This window comes from Periplaneta americana, chromosome 5 (genome assembly GCF_040183065.1).
Source record: "Periplaneta americana isolate PAMFEO1 chromosome 5, P.americana_PAMFEO1_priV1, whole genome shotgun sequence".
Taxonomy (NCBI): Eukaryota; Metazoa; Arthropoda; class Insecta; order Blattodea; family Blattidae; genus Periplaneta; species Periplaneta americana.
In genome coordinates, this window is record NC_091121.1 from 63,087,001 (window position 1) to 63,114,965 (window position 27,965).

At 36.0% G+C, this 27,965-nt stretch overlaps 1 protein-coding gene and 2 non-coding genes across 3 annotated transcripts; all 3 read left to right on the top strand.

The window, feature by feature from the left end:
• The first annotated feature begins 73 nt into the window (after positions 1-73).
• On the top strand, positions 74-27,432 carry LOC138699760 (uncharacterized oxidoreductase YjmC-like). The gene is made up of 9 exons (XM_069825874.1): positions 74-2,029; positions 4,438-4,626; positions 8,384-8,445; positions 10,595-10,648; positions 13,059-13,157; positions 16,041-16,230; positions 20,922-21,076; positions 24,322-24,432; positions 26,757-27,432. Exons 1-9 carry the CDS (start codon positions 1,762-1,764, stop codon positions 26,805-26,807), a joined length of 1,179 nt encoding a protein of 392 aa, XP_069681975.1. The 5' UTR covers positions 74-1,761; the 3' UTR covers positions 26,808-27,432.
• On the top strand, positions 24,783-24,855 carry TRNAH-GUG (transfer RNA histidin (anticodon GUG)). Its single transcript has one exon. It is a non-coding gene; the product is annotated as a tRNA-His (tRNA).
• TRNAH-GUG (transfer RNA histidin (anticodon GUG)) lies at positions 25,069-25,141 on the top strand. Its single transcript has one exon. It is a non-coding gene; the product is annotated as a tRNA-His (tRNA).
• Positions 27,433-27,965: the final 533 nt, after the last annotated feature.

Here is a 27,965-nt window from a genome sequence, read left to right on the forward strand (position 1 = left end):
TTTCCCTGCTTGGTGTTCCTCTTGATCTTGATTTGAATTTTAAATAAAAATTTTTTAAGAAGTCTGACTCAAGATTATAAGAATTATGTGTTTTTCTCGTTTCCTGAAAAGCAACTTACAGTGGATAAGGCAAGTTTCGGAAAGAACCGCCTTATTTATTATCTTCCTATGACAGTTATAAGCATAATTTTGTTTAACGCCATCTTTTAAGCTCTTTTCTAATAATTTAATTTATTCTCTCTCTCTTTTTTAGTTCGTTAGTGTCTATGTCTGCGTAGTGGAAGGATATGTATTATCGGTATATTAATTCACACGAATTAGAGATCTGGTCATTACAAGTAAATTTTGTCTGCAATTGTTTTGGTACAGCCAATTATAATCTATTGAGAATTTTGAGTGTTCGAGAAAATTTAATGCATATGTAGCAACGCTGCAGATCTTTTTAAGTAATACAGAGTGAGTCAGCCAGGGCTAGACCGGCGTTAGCGGAAAGTAGTAACTGCTGCGCTATCGCAGTGAACAGACCTCTTGCTCGCGTACGTCTCGTGTTTAGTTACGTAAACATGTTCACACAGTGAGGGTGCAGCTGTATACCGTACATTTAGAGTGCAGTAGTGTGTCCATTATGAAATATAGCCTTGAACGACGAGTGTTTATTTACAACTTTATGAAATACGAATCTTGGAAAACAGTTGTAACAAACTTCCGTCAGTATTCCCTGATTCGCCAGAGCCTTCTTATTCTGAAGCAATTATTTACAATTTAGTGAAGAAATTTCGTACAACTGGATCAGTATTGGATAAGAAACGAACATATGTAAAGCGTGACGAGATGTTACATGAAAATGGCCACCGACTAGAGGGAAGTCCTACGACATCATCCCGCCGTGTAGCTCAGAAGGTAGGGGTGTCATAGTCTTGAGTGATACGAGGTACGAAATAATTAAAATTAAAACTTTACAAAATTCGCGTAGTTCAGATATTAACGAAACTCGATTATCAGAGCAGACTTAGGTTTTGCATGTGGTTCAAACAGTCAGTGTATGATGGACTACTTGACCCCATCTTAATTTTTATAGCGACGAAGCATGGTTCCACCTCAGTGATTACTGGACACTCAAAACAGTCGTTACTGGGACAGTGAAAATCCACACCGTTTTCACGAACAACCACTACATGACATTGTGAATTCGGTAAGTACTAACGCAATACTAACCGCACAAGCGCGGAACGAATCCTCCGCATATGGTAACGTCGTTACGTATGAATCAGCCGCCTTGAGTGAGGTTAGGAGTCTAGTTCTGCAGCATTGTCAACTTTACACTGCCACTTTATTACTGTTGACGAGTGAAATTTGCAAATTCTTTTTATGAAATTCATGGAAATATGTAGGGGCCTACCTTTTTTACTATATTACTTCTAAAACATGGTGACGAATTGCAAACTCTACACTACTCTACAAGGAAACTCATATTTTCAAGTAATAGCCTATCATGAAATATCGCAATCACAATTTTAACACAAAATGACTTTTTATAAACCTTCGAGAAAAGAACAGAACGTTATTGTTGCTATAGAAATGTTATTGCACGCATGCTATTATCGTAATTTTATGAACGATTTTGAGCAACAATAAAGACTGTTTATAATGCTGGTGTAGCCTAAATACAATAAATATTGTTAACTACTAATGGTTGCGTTTCCATAGTATCGAAGTCACAGAACGTGCACGCACCATATTTTTATAAAATTCCCAGTAAACATGTTCAGACATATAATACACACTGTAAGACCAAAATGTACCGTCAACCCGCGACGCTACATGGCACTATGGGACAAAGACACCCAAATGCCGTGCCCGCCGCCTCCAGAGAGCGAGGAAACGCTGGTTTCTCTCAAGGAGGCCACTCGCTTCATGACAGACGCATTCAAGAAAGTCGGCACTAAGGAGGACTATGCCATGCAGATGGCTCAGATTCTAGTCATGGCTGACTATAAAGGCCATTTCAGCCACGGACTAAACAGACTTGGTAAGTGATAGTTCCATGTCTATTTACCGGGCCCCATCCTTCCGTTGCCTCAGAGTTACCATGCTAGTCGAGATCTCAAGCATGGGTGATGGATTTTCAAGGGCAATTTCTACGCACTAGGCGCTCTAACCACTGAGCTACACCGAGGCTCAATCTACAGCATCGGATCGGATCTCTCTCCTTTGGTATTTTCCCTTAGTGGCCTTACTCCGGCGCCGGAGCGAGTTTTCCTCCATTAATAACCAATGGTAACCATAACAGATAATTCAGTAGGACCAAAAATTTAATCTGCCTTGTTCTATTAATACAAAATACATTTACTTAAATTTGAATGGTTTATTACATAAGTCCTCTTTTGGTGTCTTTCTCTATAATTTTTAAGATTTAGGTAATTGATCTTATTCGAGCTTACCATGACCTTCAAGCACCGTAAATGTTGAATATTAATCGTTGAGTACATCGGGATCGAGTCAGTTCATTTTTGTTCCAGTATAACTTAAAAATACAAGCACAAATTGAAAGCACAAACATAAGAGTGAATGTTCAGTTGACTTAACTTTCAAGATCATATCGAAGACAGTGTCCTGCAATGTTTGAACATGAGAGGCGGCCAAGACATTCTTATTTCAAACGGAAAACTAAACGCAAGATCTGTACTAAAATTCTTAAACGGTTAAAACATGAAAGGGTGGGAGTGAAGGTTAGGTAATATTTTTATAAGAAGGTGTAAACAAACAGATAAGTCTCCTGCAGTGCGAACATGGCGGATATCGAACTGTGCCATACTCGACAAACTTGAACCGAATATAGCCCCTGTAATGCACGACGTTAATCGAAGATGCAAATTCATGAGTGTAGCCTACTATATCATTAATTCCAATATTTCCGGAAATAATGTATGTACTTCGGTACATCGCAATAATATGATATACTTAAGTAATCACTTAGTGATTTAAGGCGTTAGGTACAGCTTACAGCAGTAAAATTTTTAGAAATATTCAACATTTTTTTCATCCATTACTGTATCTTGTACAATAATGAAAATTATTTAGTTTTTTTTTTACAAATTCAAAATGGTGGCAGTTCACTGTACAGTGATGAAGCGTTTCCCTCATAATTCATAAACTGGTTAACTTTTTCATGTTCTCTCTCTTTTATTTTATTACTGAAACTCATCTTTACAATATCATGCTCTTTCAACTACATTCCTTAATAAATAATATTTTTTTTTATTTTGTGTTAGAAGAAAGTACTGATACTTGACCATTTTTAAATTAATTTATTTTTATCAGACAATCTATCAAAGGTAGAGAAGTGATCTTGCATCATATTGTAGATATAACATGCATAAATACACACAACAAATTTCATCACAGAATGTTGAATAGTTTTTGAGTTATGTGGGAATGTTTCATCACTGCACAGTAAAATAAATTTTGAAAGGAAAATGTAAATATTTTTATACGTAAAAATATTTTTTTCATATAGCAGAAGGACAGTGTTTTACACATACCAATTTTCATTATTGTACAAGATACAGTAATGGAGGAAAAAATGTTGAATATTTCAAAAATTTTACTACTGTAAGCTGTACCTAACCCCTTAAGACGGCGCTCATTCCGTCGGATCCCGGCCACTTAGTCACTCGTAATGAGTGCACCTCTGCACATTAGTTTGTTGGACATTGTGCCAATTGTCGCACATGTGTGACAATGCATGAAGGATGACCACTAAAGGGAAAACTACGAGGTGGAACTTAAACTGAGAGGATTCAATCTGGCATCGGAGTTGGAATCCGATGTGGCTTAGTGAATAGAGCGTCAGTACGTAGAGCTGAAAACCCGGGTTCGAATCACGGTGCCGGAGAGAATTTTTCTCCGTTCCACCCATCCTTCATCAAGTTGTGTGTTGTTTACTGATGAAGCAACTTTCACACGGTATGGTAGTTTTAACACACAAAACCAAAAACTTTTGGAACAGAAGCTTCTTTTCGGGAGTGTTCGAGACGACAGGAAGTGGGAATAGTTGAGAATCCTGATTAGCTTAAACTTAGCTATGGAAGCGTGGAGAATTCCAGAAGAAAGGAATGGCCACTGACCGGTGCTGAGCAAGTTTGTCGCAACTACCGAACAGAAGTAATATTTGGTTCAGTCGAGGCTGTTGCCATGGAGACGCACTGTTGTGAGACGACGGAAGGAACTCTGAGGAACCGCACATGAATCATAACGAAACAAAGTAATATGGATTTGTGCTAAGCAATAACATAATTATTTTCCATGAAAGAAATGCAAGAAAAGATTACATGTGCTCAGTTCTCAAGAGATAAATTTAAAAAGTGTAGGGCAACTGACTCCCTTATCCCTCTAATTGGCGCCACTTCTCACAATTGTCATTTTATTGCTTCTTAGGAATGTACATCCTGGACATCGAGGAGGGTGCCGTCGAACCGAATGCCGAACCGGTCGTGCTCAAGGAGTCCGCTTCCACAGTCTGCTTGTGCGGCCAGAATGGACTCGGTGGCGTCGTGGGGAACATCGCGATGAAGCTCGCCATTAGCAAGGCGAAGTCTACGGGCATCGGACTCGTAGTGGCAAGACGTACGAGTTGTATTGCATCAGATTAGCACTTTATTGAAGTTGAAAGAATGTTTCAAGTAGTATCAATTTTAAATCATTTAACTTACCGGTATACTATAATATATTGCAGACGCGCTATGGCCGCGTGGTCATACTTTGGCCTAGCGTTGCCGAATAAGCACTGCTTGAAATTCTTATAGGGAAGAAGGTTTCTCATGATATTTGGGCCAGCATATAAGACCGATGCCCATTCAGAATTGTGAGGAATTTTTGAAGGTACGTTGAGTTGAATAAAGCTGGCTACAGACGATCTACTGTTCAAATTTCACGAGAGGATCCCTGCGAGGGGAGTATGGTCCTTGCGGGGTAAGAGGAGAGTAAGCCAGTTAACTCAGCATTCTTGAAGGAGCAGGTGAATGGGAGTGGTGTCATTGGCTGGCTGGGACAAACAAGGCTCAGTCAGTGGCCGGCCGGTTCAGTGTCGGGGATAGGTTATAAGAGTGGGGGGAAAACTCGCATTCCTTGCTCAGATCTTCTCGTGAAATGCGGAAGGTCAGATGGTCAGGTTCATTTGGTAAAATCAGACGTAATATCAGGTCGTATATAGCTGTGTGGTCTGACAAAATTCTTGTCGGGTGATGTCACATGGCCGAGCCATCCGACTGCCTGTTGTCAGATGGTTCGACTTGTAGTTCTTGAAAAGTCGAGGCGTGTACATAGATGCAGGAACATCGCGAACATAACTACTCGTAGTATATATTTAGTTACAAAGATTCCAGAAATCAAGCTCTCGGGATGCTAGTGAACAAATTAAAATTTCTAGCTCGTGATACAACCATTGCAATAGCTAAAAAGAAAAGTGGGGATAGGCATTTTTTTGGTGACGACACACCCGCGAGGCGATTTTTGTTTTCTTTCATCACACACTGCACAATGGTCACCAGTATTTGACAAATTCGCGTAAAGAATTCCATTAAAAAAGGCTTAGAACCAACCGACGTAAAATTTTTAATTGATTATTTAACTTTACATACATAAGGCGCACAATGGGCCACTGTGAGCCTATTTTCTTTTATTTTAGTAGGTTATTTTACGACGCTTTATCAACATCTTAGGTTATTTAGCGTCTGAATGAGATGACGGTTATTATGCCGATGAAATGAGTCCGGGGTCCAGCACCGATAGTTACCCAGAATTTTCTCATATTGGGTTGAGGGAAACCCCAGGAAAAAACCTCAACCAGGTAACTTGCTCCAGCCGGGACTGTGAGCCTAAGTGCATGGATTTATCTCGAGATGAAATCCAAAAACGAGTCATTAATTCTAGTTTTAGACTTCTAATAGGAGAAAAAATAGTTTCTAATGAAGCTGACTTTCAATTACCCTAATGTATTATTATACATATAATGTAACTGTACTGTGTTTTGATTAATAGGTCTGATAATTTGTTTAATTTCCATTTCAATTATTGAGTCCTCCTCCATGTTTATTTTTGTGTCGGCGTCTCTAACACGCGGCACCATTCTGAATGTGAACATGTTATAGATATAATAATTTGTTATTATTAAGCAGCTATTCACGGATTTTGTTTCTGGGTCTGAAATGATAGGTTCAACAAGGACAGTCATTTTCGGACGGTGGAAAAAGATGCACAATTGTAAAATGGACAGTAGAGTCTAAGATTTTTGCTCACGTTAAGATGCGCCATGTTTATTAGTCATGAATACAATGGAATAAACACGACTATCCAATAGCACCATATTAAAGATTCCCAGAAACATCATAATACGTTACACTCAGCAGCGATTTTAAAAATTAGGTATTAATTGATGTGTATTTTCTATTTTGTCTTTGATCGGATTACAGCAATGCAATTAAATAAAATTAAATACTGTTGTTGAAAATGAAGTAGGTACTTAAAGAATTGAAAGTATTTCTTACAAATTTATAATATATAAACAGCAATAGAATTCCCAGTTTTATTATTTTTTTCGGCCTCTAATTTTTTAATAATATATATTTATATATATATTTTTTTTCTCCCTGTAACATAGTAACATAGTCCTAGTAAGCTTATATTAAATTAATTTTCATCATTTTACTAGCTATCTCAAATATTAAATTAATTATAATTGATTGAATTAAATTAGCTCATAAATTAAGTTCCTACTTTACCTTATAGGTTTATCTAAATTTAAGTAAATATGTAGTCTACTAGTCGTTAAAACTGAAGAATATTGCTGGAGAACCTTTTAAGTGTAGTGTAAATAAGTATTTGTAATATAAATATGTATTGTATTGATTAAGGCTGGTTGAGTGGAAGAGAAGGCCTTATGGCCTTAACTTTGCCAGCGAAAATAAAACATTATTATTATTATGATTATTATTATTATTATTATTATTATTATTATTATTATTATTATTATTATTATTATTATTAAATCGAAGTTCAGAAGGCCTCTTTCGGGACAACGAAACACATTAGCGAAAATGGGACGTATGGGAACCCTACACAAACATATTGTTTATAGTCTAAACACCAATTAAAATAAAGCACTAATAAATTAAACAAATGAGTTGTATCTGTTTTTTACATCAACGAGTGCGCTTCATTTGAAAGGATCGCAGACAACTCTTGCTATACCGATATTACGTAATATTTTTGCTCGATGTCGCTATCTATCGGTCCAAGAATTAGTGATTCAGTTTGGTAGTAGTCTGTAGAGACATTATTAAATTAAAATAATTTTATATGACTATTTTTTGTGAATAATTAATCTATTTCGTCGTTGTTCCTACAATAACTCCTATGTGACATATTTATTGATTTTCAAATTTTTGCCCTATTAAATAACTTAAATAGTGATACAGCAAATAATAAAATCTCTTATATGTAATTATGTTTCTTCTTCTTCTTCTTCTTCCGGTTTCATGACTGGTGACGCCGTCTTCCGGAAACCAAACGCCAAACCTCCCTATCCATCCACTGTTCTGTGTCAAATTCCTTGAAGTCATGGCAGTCTGTAACCCTTCTATTCACGTCTTTGCTGGACGACCTCTTTTCCTTCTTTCTGTCGGTATTCATTCCATAATTTGCCGTGGTAGTCGTTCCTCTGTCATTCTCTTTACATGTCCATACCATTGTAGTCTTTTCTTCTCTGTAACGTCAATAATGTCTGGTTCTTCCTCTACTTTCATAATTTCTTTTATCTGTCTATTTTTTACTCTTTCTTTTCTTGATTTCCCTGCTGAAATTATATTTCTTTCTTTCGAAAATGCAAGAATTCACAATCCCCTATGTACGGCTGCCATAGGATGAATAAATGTGTTTTTTCTCCTACTGAAAAATTGTATAGACTATTTTCCATATAGGAGTTATTGCAGGAACAACGACGATTTACTAAAAATTAGTACCGGTATTTAAGAGCGGCACTATATTAACAGTGCATCTCGACTGTGCTACGGCAGATGGCCAATTACAAAACTCCAGTCCTCGTATACACAGGTACATTTACTTGAGGTACCATTTCCGTCCTGAACAGACAACAGATATAGGTCATTCGTTACCTCGTGAAACCAAATGTGTGCGTGCTCCGTAGCTTATAGTAAGAACCTTATGGTGGGAATAAGTGAGGTAGCTACGAATGGAAACTAGCAAAGGAGGGAAGCTTTTCAGTCCACTTTCTGCTTCCCCTCTCGCACAGACAGGTTTCACGAGATATCGAATGGTCTATAGCACTGTTTAATTTATTGTAATATATTGTGTTTTAATTTTTAAGGTTCCAATCACTATGGAATGGCCAGCTGGTACATGGATCAAGCTTTGAAAGAGGGATTACTGGTAAGTTACTAATGTAATCCAACACTAGTACGTGCAAACAAAAGATTTAATAGGTCATTACACGTACTTGTACTAGAAAATAACAGATTAGGAACTGTTGTTAAGTTTAAAGTATTTAGAGACCAAACGGGGAAAACGTTTCATGTCCACTTTCCGTGCAAATTTTAGGTTGACTATTTGGTTTATATGACGTCATTCCATTTTCGACCAATGAAGTGTAATGAAATTTTGAATTCCAACCAATCACAGTCAGACTTTGCGATAATTTCTGCAGCTAGATTTATCGCTATCAATTTATCGCATGGTCCTTCTTTTGTTTAGTCGTTGTCGCCAACTGTTTTCCCGTAAATTGATGCATACATACATTAAGATGCAACTACACGGTTAAACTTTTCTTTCAACTTTAAAGCAATGAATGCAAGATTGATATTTAATATTAATTAATATATTTACGCAGTGAAGACCACGTTCAAAACAGCACACCATGTAGACACAAAATCTTTATGCATCTTAATTGAACGTACCGTTTAAATTTGATTCTTTCAATATTCTTCCCAGATTGCACGCATACGCGATTGGAATATTGAACTGTGTAGATGCAGCTTTAGTTCCGTTACACACTATAGCGAGAAAGCGTTTGTCGAGCTATAAAAAATGCTTTCGTGTAGCACTCATTGTAAATAACGGTCGAAACAAGGCACAGCTGACATTGGTCCTGCTTCCACAGGTAGGCCTAACGTAACCTATAAAATTGTAGCCTATAACATTTGTAATGAAATTAAACAATTAATAGACGTTCAAATTTAAGTAACATCACCGCATGTCAAACTCAAAGATCTTGCATAGTAATAATGTCTTTGATCAAACTGCCTTTCGTATGGCGTAATAAAATTCGTGTTTTAATTAGGCCTATCTATACAGAGATGGCTTCAATGTGTAGCAACATGTCTCGCTGTGAATACATAAGCATTGGTATATAGCTGTCCCCACTGTTACTGTTAAATTATGATTTCAGCAGATAATGAAAATGTATTTGTTATAATAATAAGAGAAAAGTGCAGTACATGTAATTAACATTGTTAAACCTGTATTTCGCTTTTCGCAATTGGCATTACTTAATAATAACATCGAATTTCTTTATTGCAATAATCGATATTCATCTACGAGTATTTCAACTTCACAATGTCTGAATAGGTTAAGTATTCGTTAATATACAATTATTAACATTTTGTGATCGAATTTTAGGGATATATTATTTAAATTTTTATTTTATTCACGAAATAGTCCTAATAAATGTCACTCGAGGTCTGAGATTTCCCAGATAAATCCACTCGCTTCGCTCGTGGATTTATTGGGAGATCTCAGACCTCTCGTGACATTACTACAGATAATTCCCTCCATTTGCCACCAGTTACTGTTAAAATTCCACAATTTGTAAAATTGGATATAGGGGATTTTGAATCTGTAGGATTCATTTGATGTGATTTTATTTGTGTAGAAAATTATTTGTAATAAGGGTCCGAAGTTTAATCTTTATTAATTTCAAAACTAATTTTTATGACTTATCTCCCTTTACCCAAACAACACAAAATTATTCCATCATATTACAGTCATCAATAATAAATAATTAGCCTACATTATGCCTATTTGAAAATATGTTATTGAAGTTCAAGAGAATTTTTACTAAATCTATTTTATGTATCATTTTAGACACTAAATGGAAGAGAACACATGCGTCATTGTTATCATCTGATAGATAAAATAGTTGATTCAATAAACAAGTATACAGCACTTGTATTGTCATTGTCTATCCTAACCATTTAATACAAAATTCGTGAATAAGAATAAGTCCCAAAGAGGGCGATGGACTTTAAAGTACGATAAAATCCCTAGTATGGAAGTAGGTATATCTGGGAAGCCAGGGTCGTAAATTTATCTTGTCCCTGAGAGAGAATTCCAGGTAAAATTTGTCGACTATTTCTCGCTCATGTTTATTTCGGTGCTGAATAACGTCTGCAATTGAAAGCGTTGTAATCAGTAAATTACTCCTGCACTAGAAAGTAGTTTTCATTCTTGATCTTATTTCTAATTCTGAATACATAAAAACCTACTTTCATAGTAAGACATTAATGGTCTTCCTTTATTTCAGGGATTCACATGTTCCAATACATCCCCTCTAGTTGCACCCACTGGCGCCAAAAATGTGAGTACATGTTATAGACCAACGAGTTAGAAAGAGAAAGATATAGAGTGGTCATTGCGCCGCCATGTTTGAAGAAAATTGAACGACCGTCCGCCATGAACTTATGTGCCCAAAACAAAGTAGGCGTGGCGATAATTGACATTAGAATCGTCTGCTGTCAAAATTTCGTTTGCATAAATCAGTTAAACTGAAGTGGAAAAACCTAGTATTTCGTCAAATACGTGCTAGGAACTTAATCTAAACTTATGTACGCTATATTTAAAACACTTGAGCTATTCCTAGAAGGAATGCATAAAAGTATAACCTAAGCAAAATTGGCATTTAGTATGACGAGAAGTCCTAGCAAATACACTGAAGAAAATGTTAATATTCCTACGTTCTTTTAAATGATATGGATGATTTTATTAAATTGTTTTCCCAGTCTCTACACGTTGCAAAACTATTTATTATACCATAAGATAAAGAATGAAAGGCCCTAACTGTAGTAAACAACCTTTACCGCCAAGCTTGTAACTTGGGTAAAACATGACCAAACACGCTTCCAGGTTTTTTTTTTTTTTTTTTTTTTTACAGTAGAGTATAATTATCGAAATGTGAATGTGAGGCCAACAGCCGACTGGTCTGTCTGAGCCTTTCAAGAGCTGTGGCACCACAGATTATTATTAGTGTATAATTAAGCACCCACGTATAATAATGGGGTAAGTAGTTACGAAATATATTCATACTTACCCCATTATTGCACGTGGGTGCTCAATTATGTTCTTTCATGTCTTTCCAGTCAAAATACTAACAACACTACGACCTACCCCAGAGTTTTGCGTTATTTTGGATGCGAGTGTCGAAATATAATTTTAATATTTGATTGCTATTACTGGGTTTGAAACGGAATTGTAGTGGTTTTATTCGTATTTAGATTAACTTTATTACTAGTGAACCATTTATTTGATTAATCGTTTGTCTTCGAAATAGGCCTACTTTTTATAAGCTACAGCTCATCGTCTTCTATAAGCAGTAAGGACATAAGGAGCAGAAATAAAGGATGCCGGTGTCGAAATACAATTTTAATATTGTATTGGTATTTGTTTTTCACTGGGTCTGAAACGGAATTGTAGTGGTTTTATTCGTATTTAGTTTAAGTACATTACCAGTGACTATTTATTTTGTTTACACATTTATGCATAAAAAATGCTGCTAATTAACAAAACTATGGACTTAACTTCATAAAATTTACATGAAATATGATATATCAGTTGTCTTTTTCCTTTTGACGTTGCAGTTATATGCAGCACACACAACAGGCATGTTTCTTCTTTATTTTTTTGTAGTTCTTACCTCCGTTATACAACATTGTAAGCAGACGAATTTTTACAAAGGTGGGCGCTTAGTTCAGATCTGCCGTGTTTTGCGGTGGCACCGCAAAGAGCGCTGTACAGGACAACATGGCCACTCTATATTCTTCTCTTTCTATCTCGTTGTTATAGACCCATTATTCCTTTTTTTTAACGTATTTCAATAGTTTTCATTACCAGCATGTTATAAGCTGCACATGAGTAGGCCTACCTAGTGTTATGCTATCGTGTGGTTCACTAATGCATTTTAAGTCTTTAATGGCTATAGAAACGTTATGCAAAAATATGGAAATGCCGCATTAACTTCTCAACCAGGGCCGAGCAACTGGAGCAAATAAGAGAAATGAGCAGTATAAATACTAGTGAGCGGCAACTGGGAGCGCAATGTTGGCAATGTTACGTGCTTAGAGGTGATTCAAACATTTAACTGCAGTACGGCAGCATTTTCAAATTTAACGTGACGATATCCATTGTTTCAAATATTGAAAAACTTTGATGAAATGAAAAGACTCCAAAAATCTCATAAATCAAATAAATAAATGTTTCAAATTGATTTTATGTGTACGAGTATAAAAAAGACAATTTATAAATTCATAATACTTCGAAATTTTATCACTAAGGAGGCATTGAGAATAATATTTTTAGCTTTAGTACAATCATTAATACATTATGTATAATAAATTGGGGTGGAGTAGCATCATCTGTACTTAATCCATTAATTTTATTACACAGATGATTAATAAAAATGTGTCTAACCAGAAATATGGATTACCCAACAAATTTAATTTATACAGATTTTAAAGTATTAACTATTGAAGAAATTTATAAACATAGTTTACTAACTTACTACCACAGAAATCAAATAAAACATAAATCTAATCGACATGAATATCGTACTAGAAGATAAAAGTCTACTTTCCCATTAATTGAGCCTAAATGTCATACAAGTGCAGCTCTTAAACATGGTGCTAGTTTCGGCCCAAGACTTTATAATAAAATTACAAACCATTTTCCAAATTTGAAATATCTTAAAGTTGATGACTCGTATCTCTGTCCTACAGAAAGCTCTGGGCACCAATCCGATGTCCTTCGCTGCGCCTGGAAAAAACAACGACGCGTTTGTTATGGACATGGCGACTACATCTGTAGCAGTTGGAAAGGTAAATTATTTGTCACCAATTGGGTTTTAAGCAAGGGAAAAGTACAAAACAGGGAGCTGTAAATTATCATATGAAATTTGTTTTGCAGTTCATTTTGATTGATGTGGTAGATAGCTACTGTTGATGATATGGAATATTTTATATACTCGTATTTTAATGTTATTTCCTGTTGTACACAATACTACCATAAAATTGAACCCAACTAGTTATAAATATAAAAGGAGTTTCAGATTTAATATTCGGCGATATTTCTCAACTCATCGGTGTCCATTAAGTGATTCCCGACTCACTCTGTAATAACTATGGAACCTACAATTTAACTCCCCCTCAACCCTTCTGCGTCCCGTAAACATCATCCCTGTTTACTATCACTAGAACACGAATTAAAAAAAAAACATTTTAACTTACAAGCAAACATTCTAATGGAGGTAGATAGAAAAATTTTTTTCTTCCACCATGTTAATAATGTCCAAGCAAGTAGTCTACTTATACAAGTTTTTGCCACTTTAGCGCAATTACGAGAGCCCCCCCCCACAAAGTCAGTTTCCCTGGCGCCGTTTACATAAAGAAAACACAATTTCATAGAAAGATTTATTTGAACAGATACGGATATTGTTCAACTATTATTCAACATATTCTCCACCGGAATTGAGACTTTTTCATACCGGTGGATCAACTTTTGCATCCCTGTGTCGTAGAAGTATGCCGCCTGAGATCGGAACCACCTTTCTGATATGTGTGTATGTTCTGAAGAGTTTGTTCAAGCATCGAATCAAGAAATAGATTAAATAATTGTATTAATATAGGCCTGTTTTGATTAAGTAAATTAAATTGATAAATTAGATCATGTGACACAACAAAGACATCTGTTTTCAATTACCAAGTTCTGAACTACACGATTGTAAGTAATTCATATTTATATTCTGTTAGCGCATTTTACAATTTTTTTGTTATTTTATTTCATTCGCTAAATAATCCTAATTAATATCACTCTCGATTTTTTAGTTTCTCTAACTAAATTTGTTTCCCTAGATAAATTTATCCACAACGAAAGTTACATGTAAATTAATATTTAACCTCAAAAACTTCTTAGACACACAACACAAAATAACAATTTTTGTGCATGGGAGCTTAGAGACAAACCTGGAAAAATTTTGTTGGTAAAGGACATGTAGGGTCTAGTATTACTCTTATTGTAATGAGATATACTGTAAATAAACTATAAAATATACACACATACCATCGCTACTAATATCATAGATTTAAAATTATGCTAAAGAATCCATACTGTAGGCCTACTCTATGTCCCAAAAACACAGAGAACTTACGAACACAGGTAATCAACCTAGTAATTTTTAACTGTACGTATCTTATTGTGAAAAGCAACAGACCACTAGGCCTATTGTTTAATATTAACTCTATATCCACTCTACATTTTTTAATGTAAAAATCTCCGAAATTATTCATGAATACGCAACATTTTTTCTGTGCGTAACAAATGTATGTCGATGAAATCACACGTCAAGGGCGCTTTCTGATTTCACTTATATTTTCATTGCGTGTAACAGGATTCTTAAATACAAATACAGTGAATATAATAGTAATAATAATAATAATAATAATAATAATAATAATAATAATAATAATGATAATGATAATTAGACTTCGTGGAATTTCCACGAGAATCGTAAGGTTTACTACGCACGCGGTATAGACTGTATGAGAAGGGAGCATGTAACGGATGGAGTATCATGCCTCCGATGTAAACACTGAGCAGTATACTGCGGTTACAATAAAACCTGTATCCTGCATTCAAGAAATATAATGAATGATCATTAAAGTAGGAAATGTCTAAACATGTAAATACGTAATTATTTTGTAGTGAGATATATTAACTCTTAAAATTTAATGTAAAATACTCACATCATCCTTGAATATGTGCATTGCAGTGAAGAGTTACGTACATTTTGAGCGACTGCAAAGTGAACCTCCTCCGATGGTCACTCAAACAGTTTTTATATTGGTAAAATGTAATAGGTGGATATTTGAAGAACGGGAAGTCACTACTTTTTAGTACACCAACTTCAGACGTCTTGTCATGATCTGATAGTACATCATTTATAATACGAAGTTGTGAATAGGCAGAATTTTAGCAATAATGTTTCTCAACTTACATTTCATTTTTTCTGAAATTAGTGAATTGTTATTTTGTATAACGGTTTGTGATACTTTATCCACTATATTAAGGGCGTCTGAGAGTTTTAGTTTAGACGATTCTAACAGGATGATGCTTTTGGACACGATTTTAAAATTAGAATCAATGAACAGAATATCTTCCAATAGCCGTTCAGAAGGCAATGATTTTACAGCTGCAACAGCGGAACTGTCTGTGCTATCCAATGCATCAATTACTTCCATTATTTTGTCGTAATATTCTGCATAATAATTAACAGCATCCAACCACGTTTTCCAACGGGTCAAGACTGGCTGCGGGGGTAAGGGTATTCCAGGGGCAATTGTTTGGAACAGCAACACTCTCATTGTAGTATGTTTGATTGAATTCTTGCCTGCACTGAATAAATGTTAAGCTTTGACTGTTCCATCCACAGTAATGCAAAAACAAGTGCTTACATAGATATATATTAGCTGTAGCTGCTTTATCTATTTGGACCGGTCACATCTCTTAACATGAACTGCTTATACTACGAGACCGGGAGGTCGCTCACCTCTTCTATACTACCGTACATCGGCAACCTGATTGCATGTTGCGTGTGGCAATTCAACGAAGTTTAATGATAATAATAATAATGCCAATTTTATAGCATTATGTTAAAACTAGTATCGAAATCCGATATTCGTAATCACCAGAAGTTTTCTTAATAGATCGAGTTGTTTATGAAGAAAGGTGAGAAAATTCCTCTCGGCTGGGCTGTGGGACCTGATGGACTACCCAGCACGGACTCGAAGATTGCGTTTAGAAAGGGCTCTCTGATGCCACTCGGTGGCGTTGAGTTTGGCCACAAGGGCTACGCGTTGTCTCTCATGGTGGAATCACTCTGTGGAATCCTCGGCGGTAAGTAGTAGGAGGGATCTTGCGTTGTTCTCGATCTCCGTTTTTTAGTCAAAACGAGTACACGTAGTTAGATTAAAAATAGAGTGCGGTATAGGGATTTAAGGCTTGTTACGGGCGTCACATTGAATGATTCTGCAAACCAGGACGCGAATTAACGGAACTGATGGGGACGGGGGGAATTTCCCCCTCAGTAGGAAGTATTCTCCTACCTAACAAAGTTATCCATATTTCCCTGGCTGGAATAACTTTTATCCCACTCTAATAAGTAAGACAGTAATAGTTAACTTTTCAACTTTTAAATACAGGCAAATTCTTACATGATACGCCAGGCATGCCAGAAATCAGACTCTAAATGTGCAGTTATGTGCGCGGATCGTCGGTCTGTGCAGACTGCATCATTCAAGGGTTGCTCTTACCAGTTCTTAGCTGTAAGGGTGTACAATAATCTATTCTGCGCTTCTAGGGTTGGATTAAATAGGCATTTGGACATTATAAACATACTTAGCAGAAGGAAAAAAACACGGGTATTATCAGTGTCTATATTTGAAAATTGTAACACAAGAAACTTTATGCTTACTCAATTATACTTCACAAAGTAGTGGTTTGTAAAGCATAATTTATTAATATGATTTTTATATAGTATTTGAAGAGAAAAATATATTGCAGTAATTTCGAAACAACAAAAAACGAACAAGTATTTCATTTTACGTAGTAGATACTAATTTTTTTTAAAGTAATAGACTCTATTTTTTATTGTTCGTCAAGCATTATTATTTATTGGGACTTTGGTACACGAATATTAAAGAAAATGTACTCCCAATTAATTACATGCAGTAGGATATTGTAAAGTTTTTACACTGAAATAATTTCCTTGCTGTATGCCAATATAAATTAACATTAATATTAATAAATAATATAAATTAAGCTTAGAATTTAAATTACATATAGTGTATTTGGAAAACGTTGAGAGCAAGTATCAATAAGTTGGGAGAGTTACTGAAAGAAATTAAAAGTGTAGTTCACAAGCTGTGAAGCGACGATAGTCTCTCTATGTCAGGTTTAAAGATTTATTAATGTAACTATATTAGCATAATATAGTGACGTGAGATGGAAAATTTGTCATATATTTTTCCAGAAAAATTTTCCGCCTTGCAAATAGTTGCTTTCTTCGCTCCTTACAACTTCAAGAGCCTCACATGTATTCCTCACTATATTCTCATCACTTATCAGCTTATGAAATGGAAGTCGTAACTCGTCTAAACTTTGATGGCTGTGGTAGTACAGACTCCAAAACAACGCCATTGTCAAGTTTATTTTTCCGTGGGAGTACTGATTAAGAAATAAGCGCTGGCAATATATTTTGAGAACTTTACTAATCTGATATAAACTGTCACAACACTATTACCTCAACATGGGCTGAGGAAAGCCTTTCATTTTAAAATAATTATTGTTGGCTGAGGAAAGCATTATAACAATTATGTTATATGATTCGTAATTTCTCTTCTTCGTTATGTGTGAACTCCTCACTTTGTTTATCATAACTCATTCACAGCCACAGCAAAATCAGGCACCCGTACTGAAACTGCGTTACTGAAACAAAAGCTCATATGCTGTTGCAGATCTGTATAGCCCTGTCGCGTTCCCCTCCAAGGCGATTCACTCCCTCCAGGTAGGGGAATAGAAAGTGCACATCGCACAGAGATTACTGCACAATGTGCGCGACTGCACAATGTGCAGGGTTTTGGCATGCCTGTGATACGCAATCAGGGCTGGGTACTTGAAATACGTAGATGTATTTAAAATACATTTGTATTATAATTTGAAAGGAATTTTCGAAAATATTTCGTATTTGTTATGTAAATAGATAAAATTAGCGTATTTCGTATTTAAGACTCGGAGTTCAATATATCGTCTGTTATTTGTTAGGCTGATATGCAGATAATGTAAACTTATGTTAAAATTCTGATTGGGGCTTTCTGATTGTAAACATTAGGTTGTCTCATAAGTAATGTATTTTTTTTTTAGTTTAATGTTTTGTAAATTCTAATGATTTCTTTAGTTGGGCAATGCAATTTACAGGACGTCATGGTTATTATTGTGTACTTATTGTAAACATGTGACTGACAGTCAATATTACACATTATATAAAATAGAGGTGATAAAGTTTGAGATTACAGCCCTTCTAAAGCACCATTGGGAACAAGATTACATAAAAAGCTGCTGCCGCGACTCGAAGAATATGTCAAGTCGAGGGTGAAGGTGTCGTTAGTGAGTTTGTAGCACACAAATGGTTCCAGAGTTTCAATAATGCAGAAGGAGACATTAAAGATTTACAACCTGAGGTGTAGAATATTAAGAATGCATGCTTAATTACGGAGAAATCCCCATAAAAGAGTAGACCCCTACTCATAGGTTTTCAGAAGAACTTGGTTCTTCAAAAGATACAATTCATCGCTACATTAAAACGCTTAGAAGATCATACAGAAGATATAGATCTATACCTCATGAATTGACACCTGAACTGGCTCAACGCAGATTTATTATGCCTATCTATGTCCTCTGTGTTGCCTACATTCAGGACAGTCCAGAAACATAATTTCCCCTTGCATGTACAGTATGTGCGTATTTATGTATGTATATTATGGCACAGAACGAGTATGTACAGTACATACAATATGTATGTATTTATATAGGTTATTTTACGACGCTTTATAAACATCTTAGGTTATTTAACGTCTGAATGAGATGAAGGTGACAATGCCAGTGAAATGAGTCAGGGGTCCAGCACCGAAAGTTACCCAGCATTTGCTCATATTGGGTTGAGGGAAAACCCCGGAAAAACCTCAACCAGGTAACTTGCCCCGTCCAGGAATCGAGCCCGGGCCACCTGGTTTCGCGGCCAGACGCGCTAACCGTTACTCCACAGGTGTGGACTGTATGTATGTATGTATGTATGTATGTATGTATGTATGTATGTATGTATGTATGTATGTACGTGTGTATGCATGTGTATACAGGGTGTTTCAAAAATACGGGGCTTAATTTCATGTATGTATTTCCCACATGTAGACAATCAAAATAGTTCATTACAACATGTGTCCGGAAATGCTTTATTTCCGAGTTATGGCCTTCACAACATTGAAATTCACCGGAACGTCTTTCTTTCCGCAGGTCGTTGCCGTCAAAGGAGACATTAAGAGGACACTCTGACAGTTCATTCCGAGGCGAAGGTTACATTCAGTGTTGTGTAGGAGTTAGACTGTGCCACATGTATTCAAATCAAGAGCTGGCAGAGATACACTTCATGTAGGTACGGTAAGGCGGACGGCAATGCTGCGCTGGCTCGTCGTTTGTACCAGGAGAGGTACCCACAGCGACAATGTCCAGATCGGAAGACATTTGTACGTCTCCATTACCGTCTGTGCGAGTATGGAAAATTTAACTCTCCTGGTTTGGGAAGGGGACAACCAAGATCTACAACTCCAGAAGTACAGGAGGAGATTCTGGAGGCTGTGAACATGACTCCTTCCATCAGCACACGAAGGGTAGCGTTGCAAGTCAATGTTCCTCATACGACTGTCTGGAGACTGTTGAAAGAGTACCGTATCAATTGTATCCTTATCATTTGCAACGTGTATAGGCCCTGTCACCAGCAGATTAACCTGCACGAGTTAGGTTCTGTCAGTGGTTCTTGCAGCAGTGTGGTGTAAATCCGAACTTTCCTGCCTTAGTATTATTTACAGATGAAGCACAGTTCACACTAGATGGCATAACAAATTTCCACAATCAGCATGTATGGGCGTATGAAAACCCACATGCAACTGTTCCATCTCATCACCAGGTGCGGTTCTCCCTCAACATGTGGGCCGGTATCATTGGTGATCGATTAGTTGGACCCCATGTACTTGTGAACAGACTTACGGGGCAGGCGTACACAAACTTCCTGGAAAACACCATACCTCATGTTTTAGAAGACACTCCACTGATCAATCGTCAACACATTCACTTCTTGCATGATGGCGCTCCTGCACACTTCAGTCGTACGGCTCGTTGGTACTTGGATCGAAGGTTTCCTGATCGATGGATAGGTAGAGATGGCCCAATTGCTTGGCCTCCACGCTCACCTGATCTGAACCCTTTCGATTTCTACTTGTGGGGCCATTTAAAATCATTGGTTTATTCGTCTCCGGTGCCTGATTTGGAATCCCTTCGGAATCGAATTGTGGCATGTTCTGAGGACATACGCAATACTCCTGGAGTTTGGGATCGTGTTCGCAGGTCAATGAGACATCGATGTGAGGTCTGTATTCAAGCAGGAGGTGGACATTTTGAACATCTTCTGTAATGACAACGACCTGCGGAAAGGAAAACGTTCCGGTGAATTTCAATGTTGTGAAGGTCATAACTCGGAAATGAAGCATTTCCGGACACATGTTGCACTGAACTATTTTGATTGTCTACATGTGGGAAATACATACCTGAAATTATGCCCCGTATTTTTGAAACACCCTGTATTTATTTACATACTTGTCTATTTATTTATTTATTTGTTTGTTTGTTTGTTTCTTTCTTTCTTTCTTTCTTTCTTTCTTTTTTTTTTCTTTCTTTCCTTATTGATTTACCTATTTACTGGATTGAAGTGCGTATGCAATATAGTTCAATATTATCCTTATGAAGCACTTCGTTTTCAGATGCTTTGTACGGACCGTTCATCCGGAAATGGAATACAAGGGAAGAGGAAGCCAATCTGGCTCACTGTTTCGTCTGCATCAACCCGGAATTCTTTCCTGCTGGATTTAAGGACCGTATGAGCTGTCTGATGGATTACCTCAGAAAGATGCCACCCGTAAGACCGATTATCTCTGTATCCTAAACGGCATACATATCTTAAATGAATTTAGTTTTCTACTTTAAAGTTAGCTTTACCGTAAAAAATCACGGAGTGCATTTCGAATCTAATCTCAATTGGGATACACATATTAAATATATGTACATGTAAGAAGACATACTCTATTCTCCATTCACTAAAAAGATTGTATCATTATTCATCTGAATTAAAACAGACGCTGGTACAGACACTCATTCTATCTCACTTCGATTATTGTGACGTTTTGTTCAGTGATCTCAGGATTGATTCCACTCAGAAACTACAGCGTGTTCATTTGTAATGTTCGATACAATGATCATAATTATCTCACCTTCTTTCGAGAAGTTTTATCATGGCTTAGGTTATATGAGAGGAGAAATCTGTACTCGCTTTCTCTCTTATATCGAATTATGCACACTTCATCCCCCTCTTTTTATTCGCCCGTTTTCATACTCTTTCTCGCTATCATGATATTTAATACTCGATCACAACGCGATAACACGCTAGAAATTCCACTTCACACATCATCTCTGTATTCCTCATCTTTCACTGTTGCTATCTCTCGTCAATGGAACTCTCTGCCGCCTGAAGTCAAGGGCTGCCTAACATTGAAATCTTTCAAATCCAAGTTAGAAAATTATCTTCTGACGAGTTGCCAAACTAACTTACTATTATGACAAGTGTTGTATTGCATATTTCTACGTATTCACATTTTTTTATGTTCTAGTGACATTTAACTTATTTTAACTTTTTGTTTTCATATTTCCCGATAATGGTATATCTATAATGTGATAACTTGAGCTATATACAATCATAATTTTCCTTACTGTGTGTACCTAAAAATATTGTATTCATTGTATGCTTTGTACTTCACTATTTTATTATTATTATTATTATTATTATTATTATTATTATTATTATTATTATTATTATTATCTTATTTCTTTATACTTTGCATGTCTCATTTATTTTGACCTGTTGTTCACATTGTATTATGCTTTTTTCTTTCTTTCCGTATGTTATATATTAAGCATTATTTCTACTTGCTTGTTGTTTACATTATATTATTATTATCTTATTCAGTGTAAAATTGTAGTGTACTTTGTAAATTTGTAGTGTTTTTTTGTAAAGGAATTTTACTCCTGGTTGAGTGTTAGAGAAGACCGTATAGCCTTAACTCTTCCAGGTTAAATAAACCATTATTATTATTATTATTATTATTATTATTATTATTATTATTATTATTATTATTATTATTATTAGAGTGTATAATTTTATCTTCACTTAATTTACAGATTGAGAGTAAAGTAGTAAATCAGATTAGATGAGATACTATTACTGTAAAGAGGCAATGGTGGATTCACTATCTTAGGAGAAATCAAAATGCTTCTAGAAATACTTACTTACTTACTTACTCACTTATTTACTTACTTACTTACTTACTTACTTACTTACTTACTTACTTACTTACTTACTTACTTACTTACTTACTTACTTACTTACTTACTTACTTACTTACTGGCTTTTAAGGAACCCGGAGGTTCATTGCCGCCCTCACATAAGCCCGCCATTGGTCCCTATCCTGAGCAATATTAATCCATTCTCTATCATCATATCCCACCTCCCTCAAATCCATTTTAATATTATCTTCCCATCTGTACGTCTCGGCTTCCCTAATGGTATTTTTCCCTCCGGTCTCCCAACTGTGGTCGTACCAGAGAATCAGTCCCATTCCGAGGCTTATTTGAAGGATTCGTAACAAGCTTTTTTTTACGGTGATAGGTTGTTAGCCCTTCGCCCAACCCCCAAGCTGGAGGACCACCCTTCATCGGTTGCCCGCGACTGCTTATTCAATATATTCATAGCTACCCTCCATATCTGGAGGCCGTCTCCTCGATCCGCAACCTGAGGACACGCCATGCCGTGGTGATAGGGACCCACAATACATGGGCTTCTAGAAATTATCTACCAAAATACTTTCGTTCGGTTTCATCAACCATGAGAAAGAGAAGTTGAAAAAATTGAATGTCAATGCTGAAGTTTACGATATTCCTGAGAGCTTCTTTTAATTTCATCAACGTTCATGAATGCTTTATTATTCAAACCAATGATCAAATTTTTCAGATAATCCTATAGATTCAAAATCCCATATATCCACTTTCACAAATTAAAGGATTTTGACAGTAACTGGTGGAAAATAGAGGGAATTTTCAATCTAACATGACTTCTAACAAACCTTTAGCTTCAAACTTAGTGGCTTTTTGAATTCAAACTACGTATATTAATCATTAGAATTCATTCTTAGCAAGCAATACGTGGGCATAACTTATCATAGACCCATAATCTTCATTTTTAAACTCAAATACAAATAAAACATTAAAACCAATATAACTGCAGTTTCATTTTCGAAACCCAGATAGGTCGGCCTTATTGGCTTTGAGGTTAACAACTTTTGTCAGGTTTACTACGCTGCCATCTAGTTATTACATAAGAAGTCACATCATAATTACTTACTTACTTACTTACTTACTTACTTACTTACTTACTTACTTACTTACTTACTGGCTTTTAAGGAACCCGGAGGTTCATTGCCGCCCTCACATAAGCCCGCCATTGGTCCCTATCCTGAGCAAGATTAATTCAGTCTCTACCATCATATCCCACCTCCCTCAAATCCATTTTAATATTATCTTCACACCTACGTCTCTGCCTCCCCAAAGGTCTTTTTCCCTCCGGCCTCCCAATTAACACTCTATATGCATTTCTGGATTCGCCCACGTCATAATTCCCATTTTAATTGCATTAGCGACTGTACTGCCATCTCGTATTCGTTTACGGCGGACGGGTGGCGATCCTGGCGGTTGTTCTCTTCAAAGTGCTGCCGATTTTAACATAGCGATGAGTTATCTGTTACATATATGATCTAGGGTATGGGCTTACTGTGTGCCGGTTTATCCCTGGCACTGTGCAGATTTTTTTACCACTTATGACACAAAACACTATTTACCTAGACTTGGAAAGCAAGTTATGGTATTTAAAAATAAGCCAATTGTCCTTAGGAACACAATAGAAATTTCTTGCCGCATGTTTCACGGGCAGAACGAGAGCCTCAACCAATATGCGCCTTGCTTGCGTAGTTAAAAATTACACTGTATTTAACATTTGCATATTAAATATGTAGGCCTACAATTTATTGTAGCGTTTTATTCACTGTTTTCATGAAGGCCGATCTGAAAAATCCAGTTCAGATTCCTGGAGACTTGGAGCGCAACAACATGAAGCTTGCGGACGAGCAAGGCGGTATCATGTATAAAGAAAACCAGATCAAATGGGCCGTGAGTATATCTTAAAACAAGCGAATGCATTATGCATCCATTAGATACCAAGAAATTAGAAGGAATTCTATTAGAGAGAAATTATGCCTATTTTTGGGTGATCGCCTAATATGTTCATGTTTATGAACCCGTTATGTAAGAGATGTTACCTTTTTATTTCATGAGCTGCCCCAATAAGAAAGCGTTATATTATTTTATATTAATGTTGTTTGGCAGCCACCGGTGTACTTCAGACGGTAGCGTATTTGCTAGCTAATCACAGACAGCGTTCGGACGCGGGTTCGAATCCTGCTTAGGCTGGTTATCTGGTTGAGTTTTTTTCCGAGATTTCCCTAAATATACGACAAATATCCTGGGTAGCTCAGTTGGTAGAGCGTTGGTACGTGAAATCAAAGGTCCCGGGTTCGATGCCCGGCCCCGGAACAATTTTTCCCTCGAAATTATTCAAATCAACTTTACAGGGAGTTATACCTGAAATCTTGATTTGCATAATACACGTCACTGTTCGTTAACAGGAAACCACAATTTAAGTCACACGGATTTAGTGTGCACTCGAAGTTGGTTGCTTGACGGTTGTCAGCCCACTTTGAGGTCTGTGGATATAGAGGGAAAAATTGGTTCGGTGCCGGGTAGAGTTCCCGGGTAGCTCAGTTGGTAGAGCGTTGGTACGTGAAACCACAGGTCCCGGGTTCGATGCCCGGCCCCGGAACAATTTTTCCCTCGAAATTATTCAAATATCACACAGTCACTTGGCCTCATCTTGCCAAATACTATCTCGCTATCACCAATTCAATCGACGGTAAATACATAGTCTCGCAGTTAATACAACGTTGTTAAATACTATTAAAATGTTTTGTTTACAAGTACCTACCTAGTTTACTTTGGATTTCTCAAGAATTTCCTTATTTCATACTAAAATCAGCTAATTCCTTTGTCTGAATGTTATTATCAGTTAAAATGTATTTTTTTCCTCTTTTCCAAAGTGATGCTCAGAATTTCCATTAAACTTAATAAGGCAATTAACGTTAAGAAATACAAATGTGACTAGTTGCAGGAAATGGGACCTAAAGTCGGATTTTTTTGGTGGTTTCAAAAAAAGGGTGACATACTAAGCATTTAAAAATTTCATAGTTCTAGGTGCTATAGTTTTTAATACATTACTTATTGAATATTGATATTACATTATGTACTTTTCGAGGAAAATGCAATTAAAGTTTTCATTCGTTTTCTTAGCAACTATAAGAAAGTTTTAGGTAGGCTATTTAAGAAGCACTGTGTAAAACTACGTCCTAGTTTATTATATAAAAAAGCCTACAGATAGCGCAAGATGCCAAAACATAGAAATGCAGTTGTTACACCCCAAATTCGTTATTTTGTTCTCCTGTAAAATTTCCTTTTACGACTTTAGGTCCCTTTTCGCGCAATGGGTCACAAATAGAGATATGATTAAGGGAAGAGATAAACCTTTCGCTAGTATAATAATACAGTATATTTCAACATTTTTTCTTCAGAATTTATAGTCCTTTGGTAGTAAACATTGGCAAGCATAATAAACCTTACCTGTATATCACTAAGCAATTTTGAAGCTTTTGAAAACCTAATCATGAAAATTTGTGGAGTATTTTGTTCAACCGGAGAGGATTTACATGATAACTCAAGAAGTACTTAAGATATTTTAATTTAAAAAATATATATTTATATAAATATATGATCCTAGAGAATGTTGTTCATATGGAAGAACTATAAATGCATGTAAATTGTCATTAAAATATCTTACGTGTTTTTGTATTATCAGGTAATCGCTGTCCGACTGAGTAAAGAACTCCACATATTTTCATAAATAAAATAATAAACAGTAGGTTTTCAAAAGCATTAAAATTGCTTGGTAATGTACAGATAGTGTATATTAAGCATGCCAATTTTTCAATTTTTATTTCCAAAGGATCTATAGAGTTTCAGAAAAAAAAGGTTGAAAATTGTACTAGCGGAAGGTGGACTTCACCTCTTAATATGTGGCAGAAAATCTGTGCCAAACAAAAAATTTGCCTTACAATATTTTATCTTACTCTTAAACGAATGGACGGGATTCACTCTTTTAGAGTGAGTAGTAAAGAACTTATCCAATATTTAAAATGAAATATCGTAAGGTAGAGGACATCATTTGAAATATGAAAATACAAGGGTAGCAGGGAACGAAGGAATGAAACCTATTATGTAATCAATATTCGTTTTAACTTCTCCCTCCATTTAATCTTTAATATAAAGCGCAGAAAATCATTAAACGTGACTAAATTTATTTGAAAGGATTGTCCTTAATTTTGCAGGATGAATTCGCCAAGAAGTATGGTATTCCCCCAATGAAGCCCAAGGATTGAATCAGCTCTGCAAACTACTTTTCAAAATGTACTAGTGTTGGATCAACGTATCTGTCATTTGCTGCTTCGAATTGAAATTCAGTATGTTACTTCAAATATATAAATACGTCCTCGCCAACAACAAGATGATTTTAATGTGAAATGGTCAACCCAGCGAAACTATATGTTTTAATGTATTCGAAGTTTAAATATATTTTGAATAATATAATGTGAAATGTATGCATTTATTATCAGTTGTTCTTTAGTCAACTGTCTGAAGACAGGTCTGAACCTCACAAGTGATACCAAGAAGGCATCATTTATGAGGCAACAAGGCCAGGAGATAATGGGTATGGTAGCCAGTTCATTTCCCCCTCCATTGCATACATCGCCGACTAGCCACATATTACACTAGTCAGACTTCAGATGCATACAAACAATTATTGTTCTTCCTCTGACACATATCGTCAAGTAAGATGTACTGCCTGATAATAGATGTTAAATACGCTCTCACACATTTCCTCATTATCGAAGAAAGTTAAGTTTAATTAATTTTCTGAATATTATAATGGTATCAGTTTTAGTTGGGCTTTTATCCCATGTATTATTTAATTTGTGGATATTATACAAAAGAGAAATAAAAGTGTTTACAAACGTACGGTAGTCTGGTCTTAATATTGGGAGGTTGTGTTATGCCGAATATGGGGCTCCCCATATTAGGAACACTATTTCTTCCCGGTGCTGAACGTATTGTGAACGGTCCGGAAAATCAAGGAAACTACGGATATGTATATTTCGAGGTTCCCTAAGACGATTTAAAACCTTTTCGAGAATGACGTCTGTTTTTGTGTCAGTAATTCTCCGCGGTAATTTCCGAACGGCTCATTTAATTGAACTGAAATGTATGCCGGTCATCGGATGCGAAAATTACATTTGGGTTGAAATAATTGGTAAAAATAAACAGTTACAATATTGTTTGTTAGCCGGGTAAATAATGTGGAGACATCATTTGGTTTTTTTTTTTTTTTGCTGTCATGGCGGATAGCTGCTAGACACGTGTTATTACGCTCCGACTTAGGTGATTATTAGCAGCGGTTTTAGAGTGCATTACTATTTGAAAGTGTTTAAAAGTGTCGTGGTATATAATTTTGTGTTATTTCGCATTCGATTTCTACGACA

Excerpts from the sequence above, each read along its gene's own strand:
- LOC138699760 (XM_069825874.1), top strand. The coding sequence starts at position 1,762 with ATGTTCAGACATATAATACACACTGTAAGACCAAAATGTACCGTCAAC. Across the intron at positions 4,627-8,383 it reads CGGACTCGTAGTGGCAAGAC|GTTCCAATCACTATGGAATG; the intron begins GTACGAGTTGTA and ends TTAATTTTTAAG. Across the intron at positions 16,231-20,921 it reads ACTCTGTGGAATCCTCGGCG|ATGCTTTGTACGGACCGTTC; the intron begins GTAAGTAGTAGG and ends CTTCGTTTTCAG.